Source organism: Metarhizium robertsii (genome assembly GCF_000187425.2).
Source record: "Metarhizium robertsii ARSEF 23 chromosome Unknown MAA_Scf_4, whole genome shotgun sequence".
Lineage (NCBI taxonomy): Eukaryota > Fungi > Ascomycota > Sordariomycetes > Hypocreales > Clavicipitaceae > Metarhizium > Metarhizium robertsii.
Window position 1 is genome coordinate 4382148 of NW_011942182.1, and position 15769 is coordinate 4397916.

At 50.6% G+C, this 15769-nt stretch overlaps 7 protein-coding genes across 7 annotated transcripts; 4 read left to right on the forward strand and 3 right to left on the reverse strand.

The window, feature by feature from the left end:
* Nucleotides 1-601: 601 nt before the first annotated feature.
* MAA_08002 (Peptidase cysteine/serine, trypsin-like protein) lies at nucleotides 602-2137 on the forward strand (the record flags this gene model as incomplete). The annotated part of the gene is made up of 3 exons (XM_007826000.2): nucleotides 602-880; nucleotides 960-1162; nucleotides 1222-2137. The coding sequence occupies 3 exons, from the start codon at nucleotides 602-604 to the stop codon at nucleotides 2135-2137; spliced, it is 1398 nt and encodes a 465-aa protein (XP_007824191.2).
* Nucleotides 2138-3114: 977 nt separating this feature from the next.
* On the forward strand, nucleotides 3115-3645 carry MAA_08001 (Methyltransferase type 12; the record flags this gene model as incomplete). The annotated part of the gene is made up of 1 exon (XM_007825999.2): nucleotides 3115-3645. The coding sequence occupies one exon, from the start codon at nucleotides 3115-3117 to the stop codon at nucleotides 3643-3645; it is 531 nt and encodes a 176-aa protein (XP_007824190.2).
* Nucleotides 3646-4356: 711 nt separating this feature from the next.
* On the reverse strand, nucleotides 4357-7251 carry MAA_08000 (Membrane attack complex component/perforin; the record flags this gene model as incomplete). The annotated part of the gene is made up of 14 exons (XM_007825998.2): nucleotides 4357-4917; nucleotides 4971-5071; nucleotides 5132-5315; nucleotides 5371-5425; nucleotides 5483-5747; nucleotides 5797-5914; nucleotides 5970-6063; nucleotides 6120-6277; nucleotides 6338-6405; nucleotides 6465-6625; nucleotides 6678-6736; nucleotides 6785-6847; nucleotides 6899-6983; nucleotides 7037-7251. The coding sequence occupies 14 exons, from the start codon at nucleotides 7249-7251 to the stop codon at nucleotides 4357-4359; spliced, it is 2187 nt and encodes a 728-aa protein (XP_007824189.2).
* Nucleotides 7252-9475: 2224 nt separating this feature from the next.
* On the reverse strand, nucleotides 9476-10276 carry MAA_07999 (calcineurin-like phosphoesterase; the record flags this gene model as incomplete). The annotated part of the gene is made up of 1 exon (XM_007825997.1): nucleotides 9476-10276. The coding sequence occupies one exon, from the start codon at nucleotides 10274-10276 to the stop codon at nucleotides 9476-9478; it is 801 nt and encodes a 266-aa protein (XP_007824188.1).
* A 773-nt stretch (nucleotides 10277-11049) lies between these two features.
* Nucleotides 11050-12235, reverse strand: MAA_07998 (uncharacterized protein; the record flags this gene model as incomplete). The annotated part of the gene is made up of 5 exons (XM_007825996.2): nucleotides 11050-11348; nucleotides 11413-11506; nucleotides 11566-11696; nucleotides 11748-11873; nucleotides 11953-12235. The coding sequence occupies 5 exons, from the start codon at nucleotides 12233-12235 to the stop codon at nucleotides 11050-11052; spliced, it is 933 nt and encodes a 310-aa protein (XP_007824187.2).
* A 480-nt stretch (nucleotides 12236-12715) lies between these two features.
* On the forward strand, nucleotides 12716-13512 carry MAA_07997 (uncharacterized protein; the record flags this gene model as incomplete). The annotated part of the gene is made up of 3 exons (XM_007825995.2): nucleotides 12716-12992; nucleotides 13046-13311; nucleotides 13372-13512. 3 exons carry the CDS (start codon nucleotides 12716-12718, stop codon nucleotides 13510-13512), a joined length of 684 nt encoding a protein of 227 aa, XP_007824186.2.
* Nucleotides 13513-15017: 1505 nt separating this feature from the next.
* On the forward strand, nucleotides 15018-15451 carry MAA_07996 (uncharacterized protein; the record flags this gene model as incomplete). Its single annotated transcript, XM_007825994.1, has 3 exons — nucleotides 15018-15090; nucleotides 15144-15226; nucleotides 15311-15451. 3 exons carry the CDS (start codon nucleotides 15018-15020, stop codon nucleotides 15449-15451), a joined length of 297 nt encoding a protein of 98 aa, XP_007824185.1.
* Nucleotides 15452-15769: the final 318 nt, after the last annotated feature.

Sequence of the window (15769 nt, forward strand, 5' to 3'; positions counted from 1 at the left end):
TGTCTTGTCCTAATACGTGGCACGAGTGCTCGCTCGAGTCAGGTACGTCAGCGACTTGTCCTACTCGTCGAGAAGGAAAGAAATTAAGGAAGGGTGGAGAGAGAATTATGCCCTACCCCTCTCTTGAGAGTATTCAGCATAGTTGTTAGCTTTATATTATGCATAAGCACGCATGTGTCTTTGGGAAGGTGTCGCGACAAGACTGAGTTACAAACATGGGTGGCGTAGGGATTCCCAGGGTAAATCGAAGTGGTATACGGCCATCGAGTTTCAGAATATAGTGCTGCTACAAAAGATCCGGTCCGCATTTCTGCAAGCGATGCTTTTAAAATTAATGCTAATCAATATAGTGTTTCAATTAGAGTAGAGGTTGTTTTATATACGGCCCACAATGCCCATTATATGCAAGCAATTTCTTGGTCTCTTGGTATGCAATGCACTTGAGAGAAATAATAATACAACATGTATTTTTGCCTCGCGTAAAGTAGATATATAATATGTTGAGGTTACGCTCTCTTTATAGCCCATCTCAAGCTCTATATCGGACTATCTGATAGTTGTTCAATCGTTTCTCTCCACTCGTTTTTTATCTCCCTTTACAATGGGGCCCAACAAAGCTATCGCGGCCGCAATCGCCGTGTTCGCAGCCCAAACAGCTAGTGCGAAACCCGTTGACATTCAACCAAAAATTGTTGGAGGATCGCAAGCCAACCAGGCTGAGTGGCAGTCGATCGTCTCTATACGACTTGCTCAAGGGGGCGGGCAACCTTACCACACCTGCGGCGGATCGTTGGTGTCAGCCGACACTATAGTCACGGCCGCCCATTGTAATATAGATAGACTACCGGCTAGCATGTTTTCAGTCCTTGCTGGGTCAAATGTAAGTTTGCCCTTTTCGTATAACAGGTTCTTTAACAAGACGACTCGTGCTGGTAGCTCTGGTGCTTATACTCTTTTAGGACCGCAAAAGCAGGCAAGCTACTGTCGTTGGCGTAGCTGAAATTATTCACCACCCAGAGTTTGACCGTAATACCATGAAAGATGATATTTCTGTTTGGAAACTATCAAGGCCAATTCCAGAAAGTAACACGATTAAATATGCCAGGATGCCGCGGCAGCGCGAGGACCCGCCACCCTCAGCTGCAGTAAAGGTAGCTGGCTGGTATGTATAATCAAGAAATATTTCATCTCTACCGAGCGAGTTTCTGATAACTGGCTTAGGGGAGCTATACAGGAAATAAAAATACCACAAGGTGCTCAAGGTGGTCAAGCCATAATTCCACGAGATGCTCCACAAGAGCCTTCCCCGAAAGGACTTGTTCCCGTCACCATCATACCGTTCCCTCCGACTGGACATCCTCAGGACCCCCAGCCGGCGCCTCAAGGTCCTCAGGCTCCTATCGACGAGGAGACCATCGCGCCTCGACTCCTGCGAGAAGCTATGCTCAGCGTCGTCGACCACAGCACGTGCAGTCAGGCATACGCACCTACGACTCAAGTCCAGCAGCCTGGCCCGATCCAGCCTGGCCAATTCGGCAAAAGACAAGTCTCATCGCGAATTACACAAAATATGATTTGCGCAGGTGCAAGCCGAGGGGCCCAGGATTCCTGCTATGGAGATAGTGGCGGTCCTCTTGTTGATGCCCACTCCAACACACTGGTTGGTATAGTTTCGTTTGGTCTGGCTTGTGGACATCCGACTGCTCCCGGCGTTTATACCAAAGTCAGCAGCTATATGGACTTTATTAGGCGAGTAGCTGGCAATATCGGCGGTAACGGCGACAATGGCAGCGGTAACGGCGACGATAGCGGCAGCGGGAACGGCGACAATGGCAGCGGTAACGGCGACGATAGCGGCAGCGGGAACGGCGACAATGGCAATGGTAACGGCGACAATGGCAATGGTAACGGCGACAATGGCAGTGGTAACGGCGATAATGGCAATGGTAACGTCGACAATGGCAGCGGCAACGGCGATGATGGCGGCGTCACTCAGGTGCCTCCAATGAACTTTGATTACTGTCTAGACTTGCTTCTACAAACCTGGCTATCCAACGGTAACGGCGTCCTCACCCAGGTGCCTCCAAACTATGATAACTGTATAAAGTTGATTTTTGATGTCCAGCTACCTTTCTAGCTATCTCGTTAGTTATTCTAGGTTTCGTTGATCGGTTAGCTAGATGCACCATCATACATGTTTATAAAAATACTCTGTTGAACAGAATTTCAAGACGGTGCATTACGAGTACTATGTTTATCGATCGTCATATTGTGCAGGTCAAGCTGGGCACAAGACATGTTAGGCTTCGAGTGTGTGGTGGTATTTCGTACGAGCATGAATGTGCCGCCGTAAGGATGAAGTATCAACTGATGCGCTGTGACGGAAACGGTCCAAGGTCACACATGGAGTCCTCGGCAGGGCCCAAGTCTTCAAACACAGCCCAGCAGGAATCCAGATTATTTCCGTCGCTGTTCGTTTGTCGCTTCTCATCGACGCTTGTAAACACGAGGCATATAAGAGTACATGTTTGGCATTGAGAATACCAACTTGACCGCAATCTGCAGCGACAATACGCACCAGACCCTTTACAAAATTCGACATGGAAAAATGGTAGCACAAATGAAAGCCGCAGAAGATTCAATACGAAACCATGAACCGTGCCGCCTGGGACGAGCGGGTTCCGTTTGTATGTCGATGCTCTTCGTCAATGATACCAGCTAACCACCTAGAGTGTTACACGGAAAAGGCCCAACAGATCGTGAAGCCCAATAAAGGGGCCTCGCCGATACAGGACTTATTGGTTACACAGCTAGAACACGTGCCCGGGTAAGGACCCTAGGCCCGGGCGTTCCTTTTATGTATATAAGGCTGTTACCTCTCTCTTCCTTCCTTGTAGCAACTCAGGAGCTTTGACATCCTACGAGATTATTATTGAATACAGCCCTTTATCGCTCCAAGCCTTCATAACTGAACCCTTGTCACATAGAGCATGTCGCCTCCGCCGATTACTAAGTCAAGGACTACATCTCCGATGTTGATTTCATCGGTAATATCGTTCAGTTTGACCGTCCGCTCCTCGGTGACATCACCGGGCTTAAGTGTATGCACCTGCAATGCCACATTGGCACCGACATGCTTGGCCTCGCTCGCCTCGGTGCCGTATCCGTAACCGGGCTAGACTTTTCCAGTGTAGCAATTACAGCGGCGGCGAGAAGCTCAAGTTCGTCGAGGCTTCGCTGCAACAAGGGCTGACGGTCCTGCCGCGAGATACGTTTGACCTCGTCTTCATCAGCATCAGCTCCTTGTGCTATGTTGCCAAAATCAAAGAATGGGCTCGTATTGTGTCTGGACTTTTAAAACTGGGTAGGCGGCTGTTTGTCCGCGAGTTTCACCCAGTGCTGTTATCTTTGGACGATGGGAAACCAGATGAGATGGTGATTAACTTGCCGTACTTTAAGCGCGAGGAACCTGTTATTATGGATAAGCAGGGAACGTACATCAACTTGGGGGACTATATATTCACATCAACCAGGTGCGCAGTGTTTAACCATGGAATCGGGGAGGTTGTGCAGGCGCTGCTACATGAGGGGATGAGGTTGACGGGGCTGAGGGAACACGAGAGTGCGCTGTTGACAGGCGCGTAAGCAGAACTAGAGGTGGACGAGCTAGGTGAGTCACAGGTGGAAGAAAAGCCGTTGGAATGACGCTTATATCTTCGTAGGAGAGTACTCTTTGAAACGTCGACCGTGGCGATTGCCCCTTTCCTATACGCTACAAGCCGTCAAGGAATAAGAGCTCAGGATAGACACTCCACCTCGAAGTCTTTAAAATGATTGGAACTCTTAACTGGTACTGCTAATATTGTAGCTTGGTTTGTAATAGTTCGTCTTAGCGGCGTAACCGTAGCCAGAGAATGTTTGTCGTCAAACTACAACTTGAGTGTGACAAGGGCGTGGTTACAAGGACTTGGAACAAATTCGTATTTAGCGAATAATTCGCCTTAATATGAAAGGCCCTTGGTTTCCTCAAGGCCTTTCAAGACAGATACTCCTTACTTATACAACCAGCGATGAGCAAGCGAGCCTGGGGCACAGGCCTCAGCTAGGCCTCGAGCCCCTTTTGTAACTGTCAGGTTCAAGGGACGGCCAGGTTAAAGACAGCCGACGCCACCTCGTCCTCCACTCGGGAATCATGGATAAATAGAGTCACGTAGTATATTGGTCGATTGAGCCCTATATATGATGTACATGGAGACCGTTGGCGCCGTCTACTTGAATCCTACTCTGTAGCACCACTCCCAATCCCCATGCTGCTTATGCTTCCATCAAGACAGGGCGTTCTTTGCAGACTCCCTCTCAGGTTATCGGCTCGCTCAAATCAACGTTGCAAACGGGCATCTCTTTTTTAGGCGGTGGCGACGGGCTCCGGCTCTGCGGCACCGCCGACGAAGCCGTCTCTCGCCTCGCCGACGTCATCACTGGCTTCGCCGACGGACGGCCTGCAGACGAGATGGGTTTCGTGTCGGCAGACTCGTCAGATTCCGATGGGGTCGTCACCTCCGTGTATATCAATTTGAGCGGAGAGTACCCGTCGGTGCCCTTGGTCACATAGATCTTGTCTTGGCCAGAGGTTTCGGCTGCCAAAAACCCAAGGGACCCCAACGCGCCTTTGAACTCGAGGGTGACGGTGTCGCCAGTCTCTATCGTCCCCGTCTTACCCTTGCATTCGCCATCATAAAAGCGCATAGTATAGTCTCGAGTCCTTGTGCCTGAGATGAAGTAGATGGATCCATTCTTGTCTTTTTTGGGAGTACCGACCATGCTCACAATCAACCGCGCCGCCTTTGCGATGTCGTAAAATGTAGGGTAAAGATGCGACTCGCAATGCATCAGATAATAGTCTTTGCCGTATTCCACCTAAACCCAGTAAGTAGGCGCTCTCTGGACGCATGATTCCACATGGTGCTCACCGTGGTAGCGACGTCGCCTTTGTCTGCCGACGCCAATTCCCATGCCAGAAATTTGCCGGTTCGTTTCTCAACCTTGGGTCCGATTTCGATTTTGCCAGGATCTTCACCTCATGTTAATACATTGACATGCCAGCAGTGGAGGAACCGCTTCTTCAACTCACCACTTCCTCCATGTCCCACCATGTACTTGCCCCCAAGGCACGCCTTGACATTCAATGTAAACCTCTGCCCAACCGGGGCCTGAACCGCTGTGCCTGTATTCTTCCACACCGGCAGCTGTTCCTTTACGTATCTGAAGCCTTCCAGTGTGCAAATCAAATCCATCAGGCGCACAACTCTCCCTTGCTAAGCATCATGTCAGGCACCGAGCATGGCAATTCATCAAACAGACTTGACGCACCTTGAGAATTCGCCAGTTGCCATAGTAGGCCACAGATGGCGCCCACGCGGCTGGGCTGGAGACATTGTATTAGTGAACCGAGACCACGTTATGTTACTAACAGCTTGCTTACTCGTTGCACAGCAAAGTGTTTCCCCCGTTCGCTTCCCAGATGAGGGTTTTGGAAGACTCCTCATTAGAGGCGCCCCTCGCCTCCTGAGATGATTGCTGATGAGACGCGGACACGGATCCCGAGTATCCCACGCCGCCCAGTGACACGGCAGCAGCAGCCTTCAGCGACTTGGCCGTTGCCTCACGACTGCTATCCGAGCTCGTCTCGTATTCCTCTGAAGCAAACAGGGACCCCCCGAGCTGAACGGTGGTGCTAAAGAATTCGCCTGGCCGGTCAGCGCAACATCGCAGAACCAGAGCTCTTGGTCTACCTACCATATCTCTTCAAGAATCTGCTATAGCCTGCGGCGTCTTGGATGGCTTTCAAGTCTTGCTCGCACTGGGGTGTTAATTCTAGACCCAGTTCGTCGAGGAACATGGTGACCCGCGGGAACTTGAATTCAGGTTAGTCCGTCAACGTATGCCAGCAACCCAGCTCTGTCACCTACATTGTACGACATTGTCGCTTTGCCCTTGCTCGTTGCCGTGCTGCTTTGATTCGAGGTGTTTTCCGCCACGGACAAGCTTGCAGACGCATCCACGCTGCATCCGAAGGCTCCTCCGCTTCTATTCGGTTTCTTTCGTTAGAACACACGTACTTGTAGAGTTTCAGAGTGCAAAGTACAAACCCCGAGGCTGAAATGTCGGTCTGCGAGAAGCCCTGCCTTGCGAGAGATTCTTGCGCAGCAGAAGTAGAGTAGCGAAACGCGACGTACGACACGTCGTCATTCGTATAGCGCGGAATACGCAGGTTCAACTGCGCGTGTGTCGTGTTAGCGTCAAGGCATTTCACCGTCATATTGCCGTCAATACGAACCTCGACATTCTTCACCATGCTGCTTGCCACCGTGTCGGAAAGCACCTTTCTCGTTGCTAAACGGAATGCTGGTAGGGCATGAGCCCAAGAACGTATTGACCGTTTGTAAGAAGGACTCGGTACTTACCTGGGTACTTGGGCTTCTGCACCCCAAAAACACGCGTCTCGGTTTTCTTCTTTCCTTTTTCTACAATAGTCACATCTTCGGTGATGGTGCTGATGCCGTAGCAGAGCTGGTTCGTCTCAACCACCACTCCCCACTGCTTCTCCTCGAGCTCGGAAACGTGCCTGATTGTGTATTAGCACATGGGGATGATTCATACAGCGTAATCCGTCTCACCTCGCGTTGGTACCAGTCAATGGGCTGCTATAATACGAGGGAACAAAGTCGTTCCATCCCTAGAAAGTGTTAGCCGGGCGATGGACTTGCGCGCTTGACCGACATACCGTCTCTGTAGGAAGCTTTTCATCCTTCATAAATACCTCAATGGCTTGGCCTTTGGCGTCTATCTGATACGAGTTAGAGCCTATAACATGATGCACACACATGTAATGGTATACCTTGAGGCATTTGGATAGGTAGTATTCAACCGACATGGAGTCTTGGACCACGGCACCTGATGCCAAACAAAAGGGAAACTGTAAGCTAATCTCTTCGGTTAGCCAAGGAGGACGCATGGTTAGCTTTTGCCACCTTACAGTTCAACACAGCGAGTGTCCTTAACAATCAGCGATCTCAAGTCAGATAGCTTCTCATCATCAATATCGGTGCTGTGAATCTCGAGAAAGAAGGCCTCAACCGTGCTGTCCACGCCATCCGTCACATTGATGATGCAAGTAACGGGCGTTGGAGGGGGTTGGGTGCTGGTTGCCGTCCCAGGCTTCGAGGCCTCGGTATTCGCAGCATCAGGCATGTTGATGGGATGTCGGTAGTGGTTAGAAATGGGACAGTAGGAATTTCTCAACTCTTGGAAGGAGTCTTGGTACGGGATTGTGTACGAGTGCAGATGGTGATATTTATAATGGATTCTTCAGTCGCCGTCTGTAGATGCCGTGTCGAGACCGACAACGTCCTCAGATGGTTGACCGCATCGAGTCGTCTCAAGCCCAAGGCTGTAGCAGATGCAATATCGGCCGCCGCATTGGGTCTATAGCAGGCCGGGCGCATGTTTCATTTCTTTGGGATACTGGGCAGACGGGCGGATGGGAACCATTTCCTAAAAGCTCGGTCAAGTCTTACCTTCATCCACACCGGTCTGCGCAAGGCGACCAGATCAGAGGGGCGCTGGGTCGTCACTGCATTAGCATCTACACGTATTAGTCGAATGTTACTCTCTCGACCCCTCCACAGGCATATACAGGAAGCTATTTATGCGGTCCGTCTGCGATGCCGGCCGTGACATGTACGTGGAGGACCGAGGCCGAGGTGTCACAGGATCGTCATCGACGTCCATCAACCAATTGTTCTTGTCTCATCACTCTGCATTCAGCCAGCCATGTATCGGAAACTCCGCATTCAGCCAGCCATGCATCGCAAACTCTGCCAATTTCACTTTCCGCCACCCCAGTCTCCAGAGCGCACCAGATTTCCCCATGATTTGATACGACGGGGCAAAGGTGCCAAAATCAGCGTTTCCGGCCTTCAGAACCCTCGCTTGATTGCCTACAAATGCCGCTGCACGCCCCTCGCCTTGTCTGCCTCGCAACGGCAACTATCGCTTTTGCTCCCCTCCACTCTCTTCTGTATTCCCTGATTCCGCGCTTGGAAAAGCAGTCAAAACGACAACAGTCCTCTTCCTTCTGTCCTCGGCTGCATTTTCTGCTCACAATTCCACCATGCGTAAGGACAGGCCCGACGTACCGTCCGGCATCAAAGGCTGGGGGTTCCTTTCCTCCTACGTCAAGCAAGACTTTACGCCAGCGGGTTGGCTCAGAATACCGGTCGCTATCTCGAGGACATGGCGGCCCAGACCGCGGCGTGACGTGGAACGTCCGACCAAGTATGGCGTGGAAACCAGGCCTGGTGTGCCGATGGGCAACTACAAAAAGAGGGTTCCAGAAAAAAGATTCAAGCCCAAAGATATTTCGTGGCTGGGGTTGAAGAAGACTTCGAAGGTTGGGCCGGCCAAGTAAAGTCGAGGATGAGGCTGACGGGAAAACGACCAAGACGTAATAGCCGTAGATTGGTTGCCCAACCAGTTCGCCGTTAATTACACGCTTGCAAACAAAGAAATTGATGCCGTCCGCGCTTATGAACCAATGTGAAACTGCAGAGCATGTAGTATCTGTAAGACGTGGCACATTGGCCAACAGTCAAGCCCCAACCTGCAATTTTTAACCAATTTCCATTTTGCATATAGTCACGCTCTAAATTAAAGCCTGTAGCGGTTGTTCCTACAATCAAGTTGGAGTAGTGTCCAGTTGTCAAGCGCCTGAGCTCAATAATTGTTGTTGTCGCTCTAAATCTGGATAATTATCAATCCGCGCATTGAGAAGGGCAGACGGGGTCGAGGTAAGAGCATGGAAAGGCGAGCAAAGGTCTCGTGAATCTATTCGCATGGAGCCGAGCTTGAGAATAACAATTACAACCTCCTCTGCACCGACTGTCATATTATGAAGCGGCATATCAGTCCACTGTTTGCGGCAGAGTCGACGACAGCTGTAATCTTGCACCTTTACAACTATGTTAGTCGCAAAGCATTCAACAATGACCTGTGCGTTACAAAACAATGAAAAAAAAAAAGAGGCTCTATAGAATGGGCCAGGTCGCATTCTCAAGACCCGGGAAGACGTACAGCCTAATTGCTTCATAAGAAAGCATACACCAATATATTATAATGTAGCGCATTCGGGCATGTCTTATTATTTGGGATGGATGTAGCAGACTTGTTAGGACCTGCCAGCCTGTACTCCCACGATATGAGACCACTGGAAATACGGCAAGCTGTTGGCCGTGACTGCCTCCAAAGGCGCGCGTAAAGGTTCGCCTCTCATAATTTGCGACAGCATCTTGTGCGCCTTGTTGTCGGGTCCTCGAACCAAGTTTTCGCAGCGGCAAAAAGGACGGCGGGTGACTACGCTGACCACCATTTGGGGTACAGTGATTTCCATTCGGTCATAGGATCCATGAACTTCTCCTTATGCCGAGACCACCTTCTCCGGATCAAAACCAGCAGCCTGGTCAAAGTAGTACCCCCTCTGGTTGGTAATTAGCCTCAAGGGCTCGACGCCATTGCCTCGGTCAAGCGAAAAATCGCAGTTGTAATGGGTGTGCCCGAATGCCCACGCCCTGACTTTGCTGCTCTTGAAGCAAGGCTGCCCCGACATGTCGGTGGCGAAAGCACTGGTGATAGAGCTTCCGGCGTGCTTTGGTTCCACAGCACGAGGATCCAGAGAAGGGCTCCAGTGCGAAAGGATGATGATGCGGACGTCGGAGCGGTCCAGGTCAGCGACCTGACGGTTGAGCCAAGCGACATCCCGTTGATGCATGGCGTTGTGGGTGTCTGTGGTCCAGTCGGTTGTCTGGTAGAAATCGTTGATGCCCATGCCAACAGCCAGGTGTTTATCGGGCAAGATGTGAGAGAAAAGGCTGCAGCCTAGAACGACGATGTTTGTACCCGGTAGGCGGTAGGCGGCTCGGTCGAGGAGGATGAATTCCCCAAGAGACGCGTCGTCACGGGTTTCCTTCTCAAAGATACGCAGAAGTTGGATGGTATCGTCCCAGTTGGATCGGTACGCCTCATGATTGCCAGGGACGAACAGCACAGCCTTGAACTGTTTCAATTGTCGCGTTAGAAATGCAAGACAGTCGGCGTTGTGTGCTTCGATGTAGCCAATGTCTCCAAGGAGAGCCAAGTATGGTGCCGTGGGAGTAATGTCGAACATGTCGTAAGCCATGGGAGACTCTAGATGCAGGTCGGAGACAATCTGGACCGCCATGACGGGAGAAGATGGCGCAGTCTGAGTGCTCTGACGTATCTTGAAAAAAGAAAAAGGCACCAGTTCGTGTTAGGAGTACGTATGTGCATAGTGTCAACTGGTGTGTCATCACCCATCACGCACTGTGTTGTGGTGGAGACTGTTGGCGCCAAAGGCAATGCACCTACCCTAGAGCTGGTATCTGCTGTCAAGTTGCTTTGGAGGATTTCGGCTGTGCCCAGATCTCATCGATGCCTCTATCAAGACATGTTTGGTCACACAGAGGCTCTTCATCTCATTGAAGACTTTGATGTTGGAGTTGCTGAACGCGGGGGCGCGGGCGCACCTGTCACCACAGCCACGCGGTTGGCGAAAGACACCAGGCGGACCGGAATCAGTTTGACCGCGCTGAGAAGCACCATACCGCACAGCTCGTCCTGGCCAAAGCCAAAAGAAGGTCATTGCTGCTTACATATGTACGGAAGCGAGTCTCTGCAGTCGCCCGGGCCTCTAGTGTTCCAGAGTCCTGTCGATGCCAAGCGCCATGTCACAACCAACAGCTTCAATGACCAGCCAACATACTCTTTGTTGCAAGTAGTAGTACTACTATGGAGTGCCGAAGGTCACCTGCAACGGGTGTCTCCGCTTCGTGCCGTGTTACCCTGTTGGTTGGTGATACAGTCTAGATTGATCAATATCTTGCTCATTTCCGTGGGCCATGGCCGTTTTCATACGTGTGAGATCAAGCTATTTTTCAATTTTGTGACGAACGAATCATACACCATTGGACGCATCTACAGATCTTCTATGGTATAATTCCACCCGGACGGAATATTGTCCGCCACAACAGTCTCGGGATCAGGGCCCCGGCCCGTATAGTCGACTATGGCTCCATTCTCAACATGAAGCCTCTTGCTACCGAGGCTTACGGTTCGCTGAGATGCCCAATCCTGAATCTTGTCGAAATTTCGGCACATGTGAACTACTTCAAGCTCCGGCTCCGTAATCTTCTTGCTCTCCAGCCACTTATACGTGATCAAACTGGTGTCCGAGTGGCACATGATGGATTGGCGAAGCGACTCTACACAATGGTCTATCGTTTGATTCCATCAGTATACGGGACGTGGAGTTTCCCAGGCAGCCAGTTTCCTTCTCACCTATGTGCAGCCATTGAATGTATTTGACTGTGCCGTCAGGGTTTGTCAACGATGTGTTGTACCGCCGGGGATAGAAGGCCATTCGAATCTGATTCTGCTTCCAGTGTAAGCTTTACTTCCAATCTCACTCAGCATCTTTGACCGAGCACCTACCAGACAGTGTAGCTGGTGGAATACGTCTAGGCCAACCATGAGGTCGTTCTCACTACCTACGACTGGCGCTTTGACAGACGTATTTAGAAGACGATTGCCGGCGTCCTCATCAACATGTATAAAAGTGCCGACTATTGAAGAGGTTAGGGCGGCTGCATCAAGACGATGGGAGACCCTCTTACCGCCATAGAGCTCTTGCCATAATCGATCGGTCTCGTCCGTCGGAAAGCCCTGGTATGGAGAGCTGGCGTGACTATTTCCCAGCTTGAAGAGGACCGGGACATATTCCACCGCATCTTCCGCTGGACCTTGAAAGAGTAGTTAGTCTAGGGATTCAGAAGAACATCAGAATTGCAGCTGAATCAAAGGAAAATGGCCAGTACTTACTATAACGACCTCCTTGGTCATCGGGACTCGCCTTGCATCGGGCTGTGGATTTACCCACAATCACCAGGACAAGTGAGACAAGAAGTATGGCATTGAGAGCCCAAGAGACAAGAACAGAATGGTCTAAAACTGCGCGCTTGACTCTATGGTACCACGAGCCAGAACGGTAGAAAAGAAGCGAAGAGGGCAATAGACTTTGGCTGTCATGTGCGCTGAGTCCATCATCGTCTTCGTCGCCGCCCATCTCGGCGACTGGATCTTTTCTGAAGTGGCCTAGCGACATCGTGATAGCAGGCGAATATCGTTACATGGGCGGATCGCCTGAACTTGGCGTGAAACAACTGAGAGTGTATATCGGAATTCGATTCTCGGCCAACCTCGAAGAAAGCTGTTCAATACATTCTGCAACCCTCGCCTGGGCCCAGCGTCCTATCAAAGGGCCAGCAGGTCGAAGCCAAGCCAACACCAACTTGCATTTGCAAGGATTGCCGTTATGACTGATCCCCGAAACAACTCGGCATTTGTGACCGTCCATTTTGGTTCGATATGCTGTACCACAAGTACTGCATATTCATCTGTTGGTCTTCACTCCAGATGCGCCGAGACAAGTCGGAGTGTCTGTCCAAGTGGCAGTCGCAAGAGTCTGCCATCGGAAGCCCTCCTTCGGTTTTCCGGCCGGTTTCGGGCGTTCTCATCCCATCATCTATGATGCTGCGCTGTTGAGCTTACACGACCTCTTTCTTTCATTCTCCAAGGTCACAAGATGACCTTTTTGCCAAAGTCGATTATGGCTCCCATCTCAAGCTACGCATACACGCCCATCCCCGTCAACTTGGACCATGGAAAGTCTGAGCCATATCATTTACAGGAAGGGTTGAACGAGAATAGCACTTCAGATCTTGAACTAAGAGACCGACGACGGCAACTTTTCCTGGTCGCTTTGACCTCGCTGTCTTTACTATCTCTCATGATCTTGAGCATGGCTCTGGGGCGCCTTACTGTCACCAACTTCGACTGCGGCAGACAGCTTTCCACTTGGTGTAAGTTGCATGACAGGCAGAGCATGGAATAGGAGCGGTTAACTTGTTGCTAGCACCGGCATTCGAAGCTGTCGAGTATTACCAAACGACATTTGAGGGAGAATTTCTGGCTCCGTCAGTCTGGCGAGGCCCGCCCTCTCCAGAATTGGATGAAGCATGGAACCGTATCTCCATACGAGGCACGGGGAGCTTGAGAATCGCAAAAGACGATCTGTCACGGCTCAACAAATCAGCCGACGCGGAAATTACTGCCGGCTTCGGAGACGGCACGAATGATGTACAAGTTTTGCTGGAGGTCTTCCATCAGCTCCACTGTCTGGTGTGTCTGTCGTCAGATTTTCCCCCTTCAAGCTCAATGCTTACAAGAGTCGTGTTACAGAATGAAATCCGCAAGCACACCTGGCCTGAATACTACAAGTTTGACGCGCCGCCCAAGGTAGAGCGAGCGCACCTCGGTATGCCCATCACCATCGTCAAGTCAAGCCTTGACGCACCTAAGCTAACAGCTATGTATGGGTAACTTTCACAAGACCACTGTATTGAAATGCTGCGGATAAATTTAATGTGTACGGCAGACATAACCCCAATCACAGCCAAACAAGTTTCTTGGAAGAACGGAGACCCTGCCCCGGATTTCAGCACTCTGCACACATGTCGGAACTTTTCCAAGATCCTAAAGCATGTCGAGGACCACGCGGATCTTTGGGGATTCTGGGCCTCGTAAGAGTTGGTGATGAGACCAAGAGACACGAAACGTAGTGGCTTCCGCGATCAAAGCTGCCGCCATGTTAGATGCAATACGGCATCGCAGACAGCAGTCGCTCACGGAAAGTCACCAACTATACGCAGGCCGAAGTTGACACAATCTAGATAGTTCAATTGAGGCAATCTTTCCACTACTGATCGGTCCATACTCATAGCTAGTCACTTTGTTCGTTGCCATATCTTGCTAATCATTCCTAGGACGAGGATGATACACGCTTACCGCGTCACGAGTGCTGCTTTATGTGTACCGTGCTCTGTAAAACTAGAAACTTCCCACAGACTCAACCAACAAGACGTAATGGAAAATGTGCAGCAACCGTGCGTTGCATTTGATTGTCTGGCAGTCTCGAGACCGGCAATGATGACTCGAGCAACCGCATATCCTTTTCCGGCCCCCAACATTGATCTGATGGTCCGTACTTGTTCATGGTTCGGACCGCTCGGCCCCCGAATATCTTGATTCGCTGTTAAGGACGGAAGCTCTTGGCGGTGTGTTAGTCTGTGAGCATCGTGGCTCAAGCCCACGGCCAATATTATGCAGCACCTTTGGAACCGGGCCTCGACTGGAGGGTGCTTTGACTATATGCATATTCGGGAAGCATCACTTCCGTCAAGTTCCATTTCGGAGCAAAGCCAACCTGCAGAAGGGTACTTCCGTTGATGTGGTAATGGAATGACGTGGAAATGCCCAACTACCAAGGCAGAGGTGCTCATATTGCATCATCACGCAAACCTGCACCCAACAGATTATGCATATTTAAAACTGAGTCCAGACTGGCAGGTGCTTTGACTATATGCACATCTAGGACATCACTGTCATACAATTCCGTTTGGCCAGCAGGGGATAACATGCATCGGGATGCTCTCGTTGAAACGACGGAGACAGAATGATGCAAGAAAATACACCCAACTACTAGCAGCTATGATCACTTCGCATATCACGCAAGAACATAACGAATAGCGTATGCACGTCCGCCACTGAGTCTAGATTGGAGGGTGCTTGACTATGTGGTTATTTGCAATGCAGCAACATGCTTTCTTTCCTCGATATGGAGACGGAAAAACATGGAAAGATGCCAACATTTGAACTGTCAAGGCTGCCATGGCCATGCCATGCCATCGCGGCCCTTTGCCATCTATAAATCCAGCAACCTGCACCTCTTTCTTGATCCTCTTTTCAGCCTCCTCAAAGCCATCCAAGCCTTCGAGCCACCTTGAAAAAGAATACAACCACACCAGACAAGGACCCAACACAGCAAGATGAAGTTCTCCGTCGCTCTCTTCGCCATTGCCAGCTACCTTGCATCTGCCGCACCGACTGGCCCATTTCCTGGTGAGAAAGCCCTCAGCATGCCAAGTCCTTCATTCTCGCTAACAGTAACAAAGATACTTCTGGCCTCAGCAAAAGCGCTTTGCCAGCGGACTCGATCAAGGCTCGTATGAGCGACGATGCTGTCAACTCGGCCGGGGTAAGGAGGCTATCAGCCACACATTCTCGTTTTCATCCAATCAAAGTAATGACAAGATGGCCGTCACTGACACTCTCTGCTTAGCACTCTACGGGTCTGAACCCAGACGTGATTGCGTCTCCCTATTACCTTGTTGACGAGCTTCAAGAGCGCTCTGCGGGCCTGAATCCCGATGTAATTGCGTCTCCCTACTACCTTGTTGACGAGCTTCAAGAGCGGTCCTAGGGTCTGAATCCGGACGCGATTGAGGCGCCTTACTACCTTGTCGGCGAGCTCCAGGAGTAGACAGCCGGGCAGCTCGGTCGTCGACTTGAAGTTACTGCGCCGGACAGGCCTAATTTTTTCCTCAAACCTCAAGTAGCAAACAGAGTATGCTTTCGGAACAAGTACGCCTAATTGCTTAGCTTCTTATAATTCGCTCTGCTCTTACAGGGGAAATCAAGAGTCTCTCATTATGATCCACAAGAAATGTTGCTGTAGTGAGTCAATCAATCAGATTGTGACGTGTCGGGCTGCTGTAACTGGGCCCTTGTTTCTGTGAAA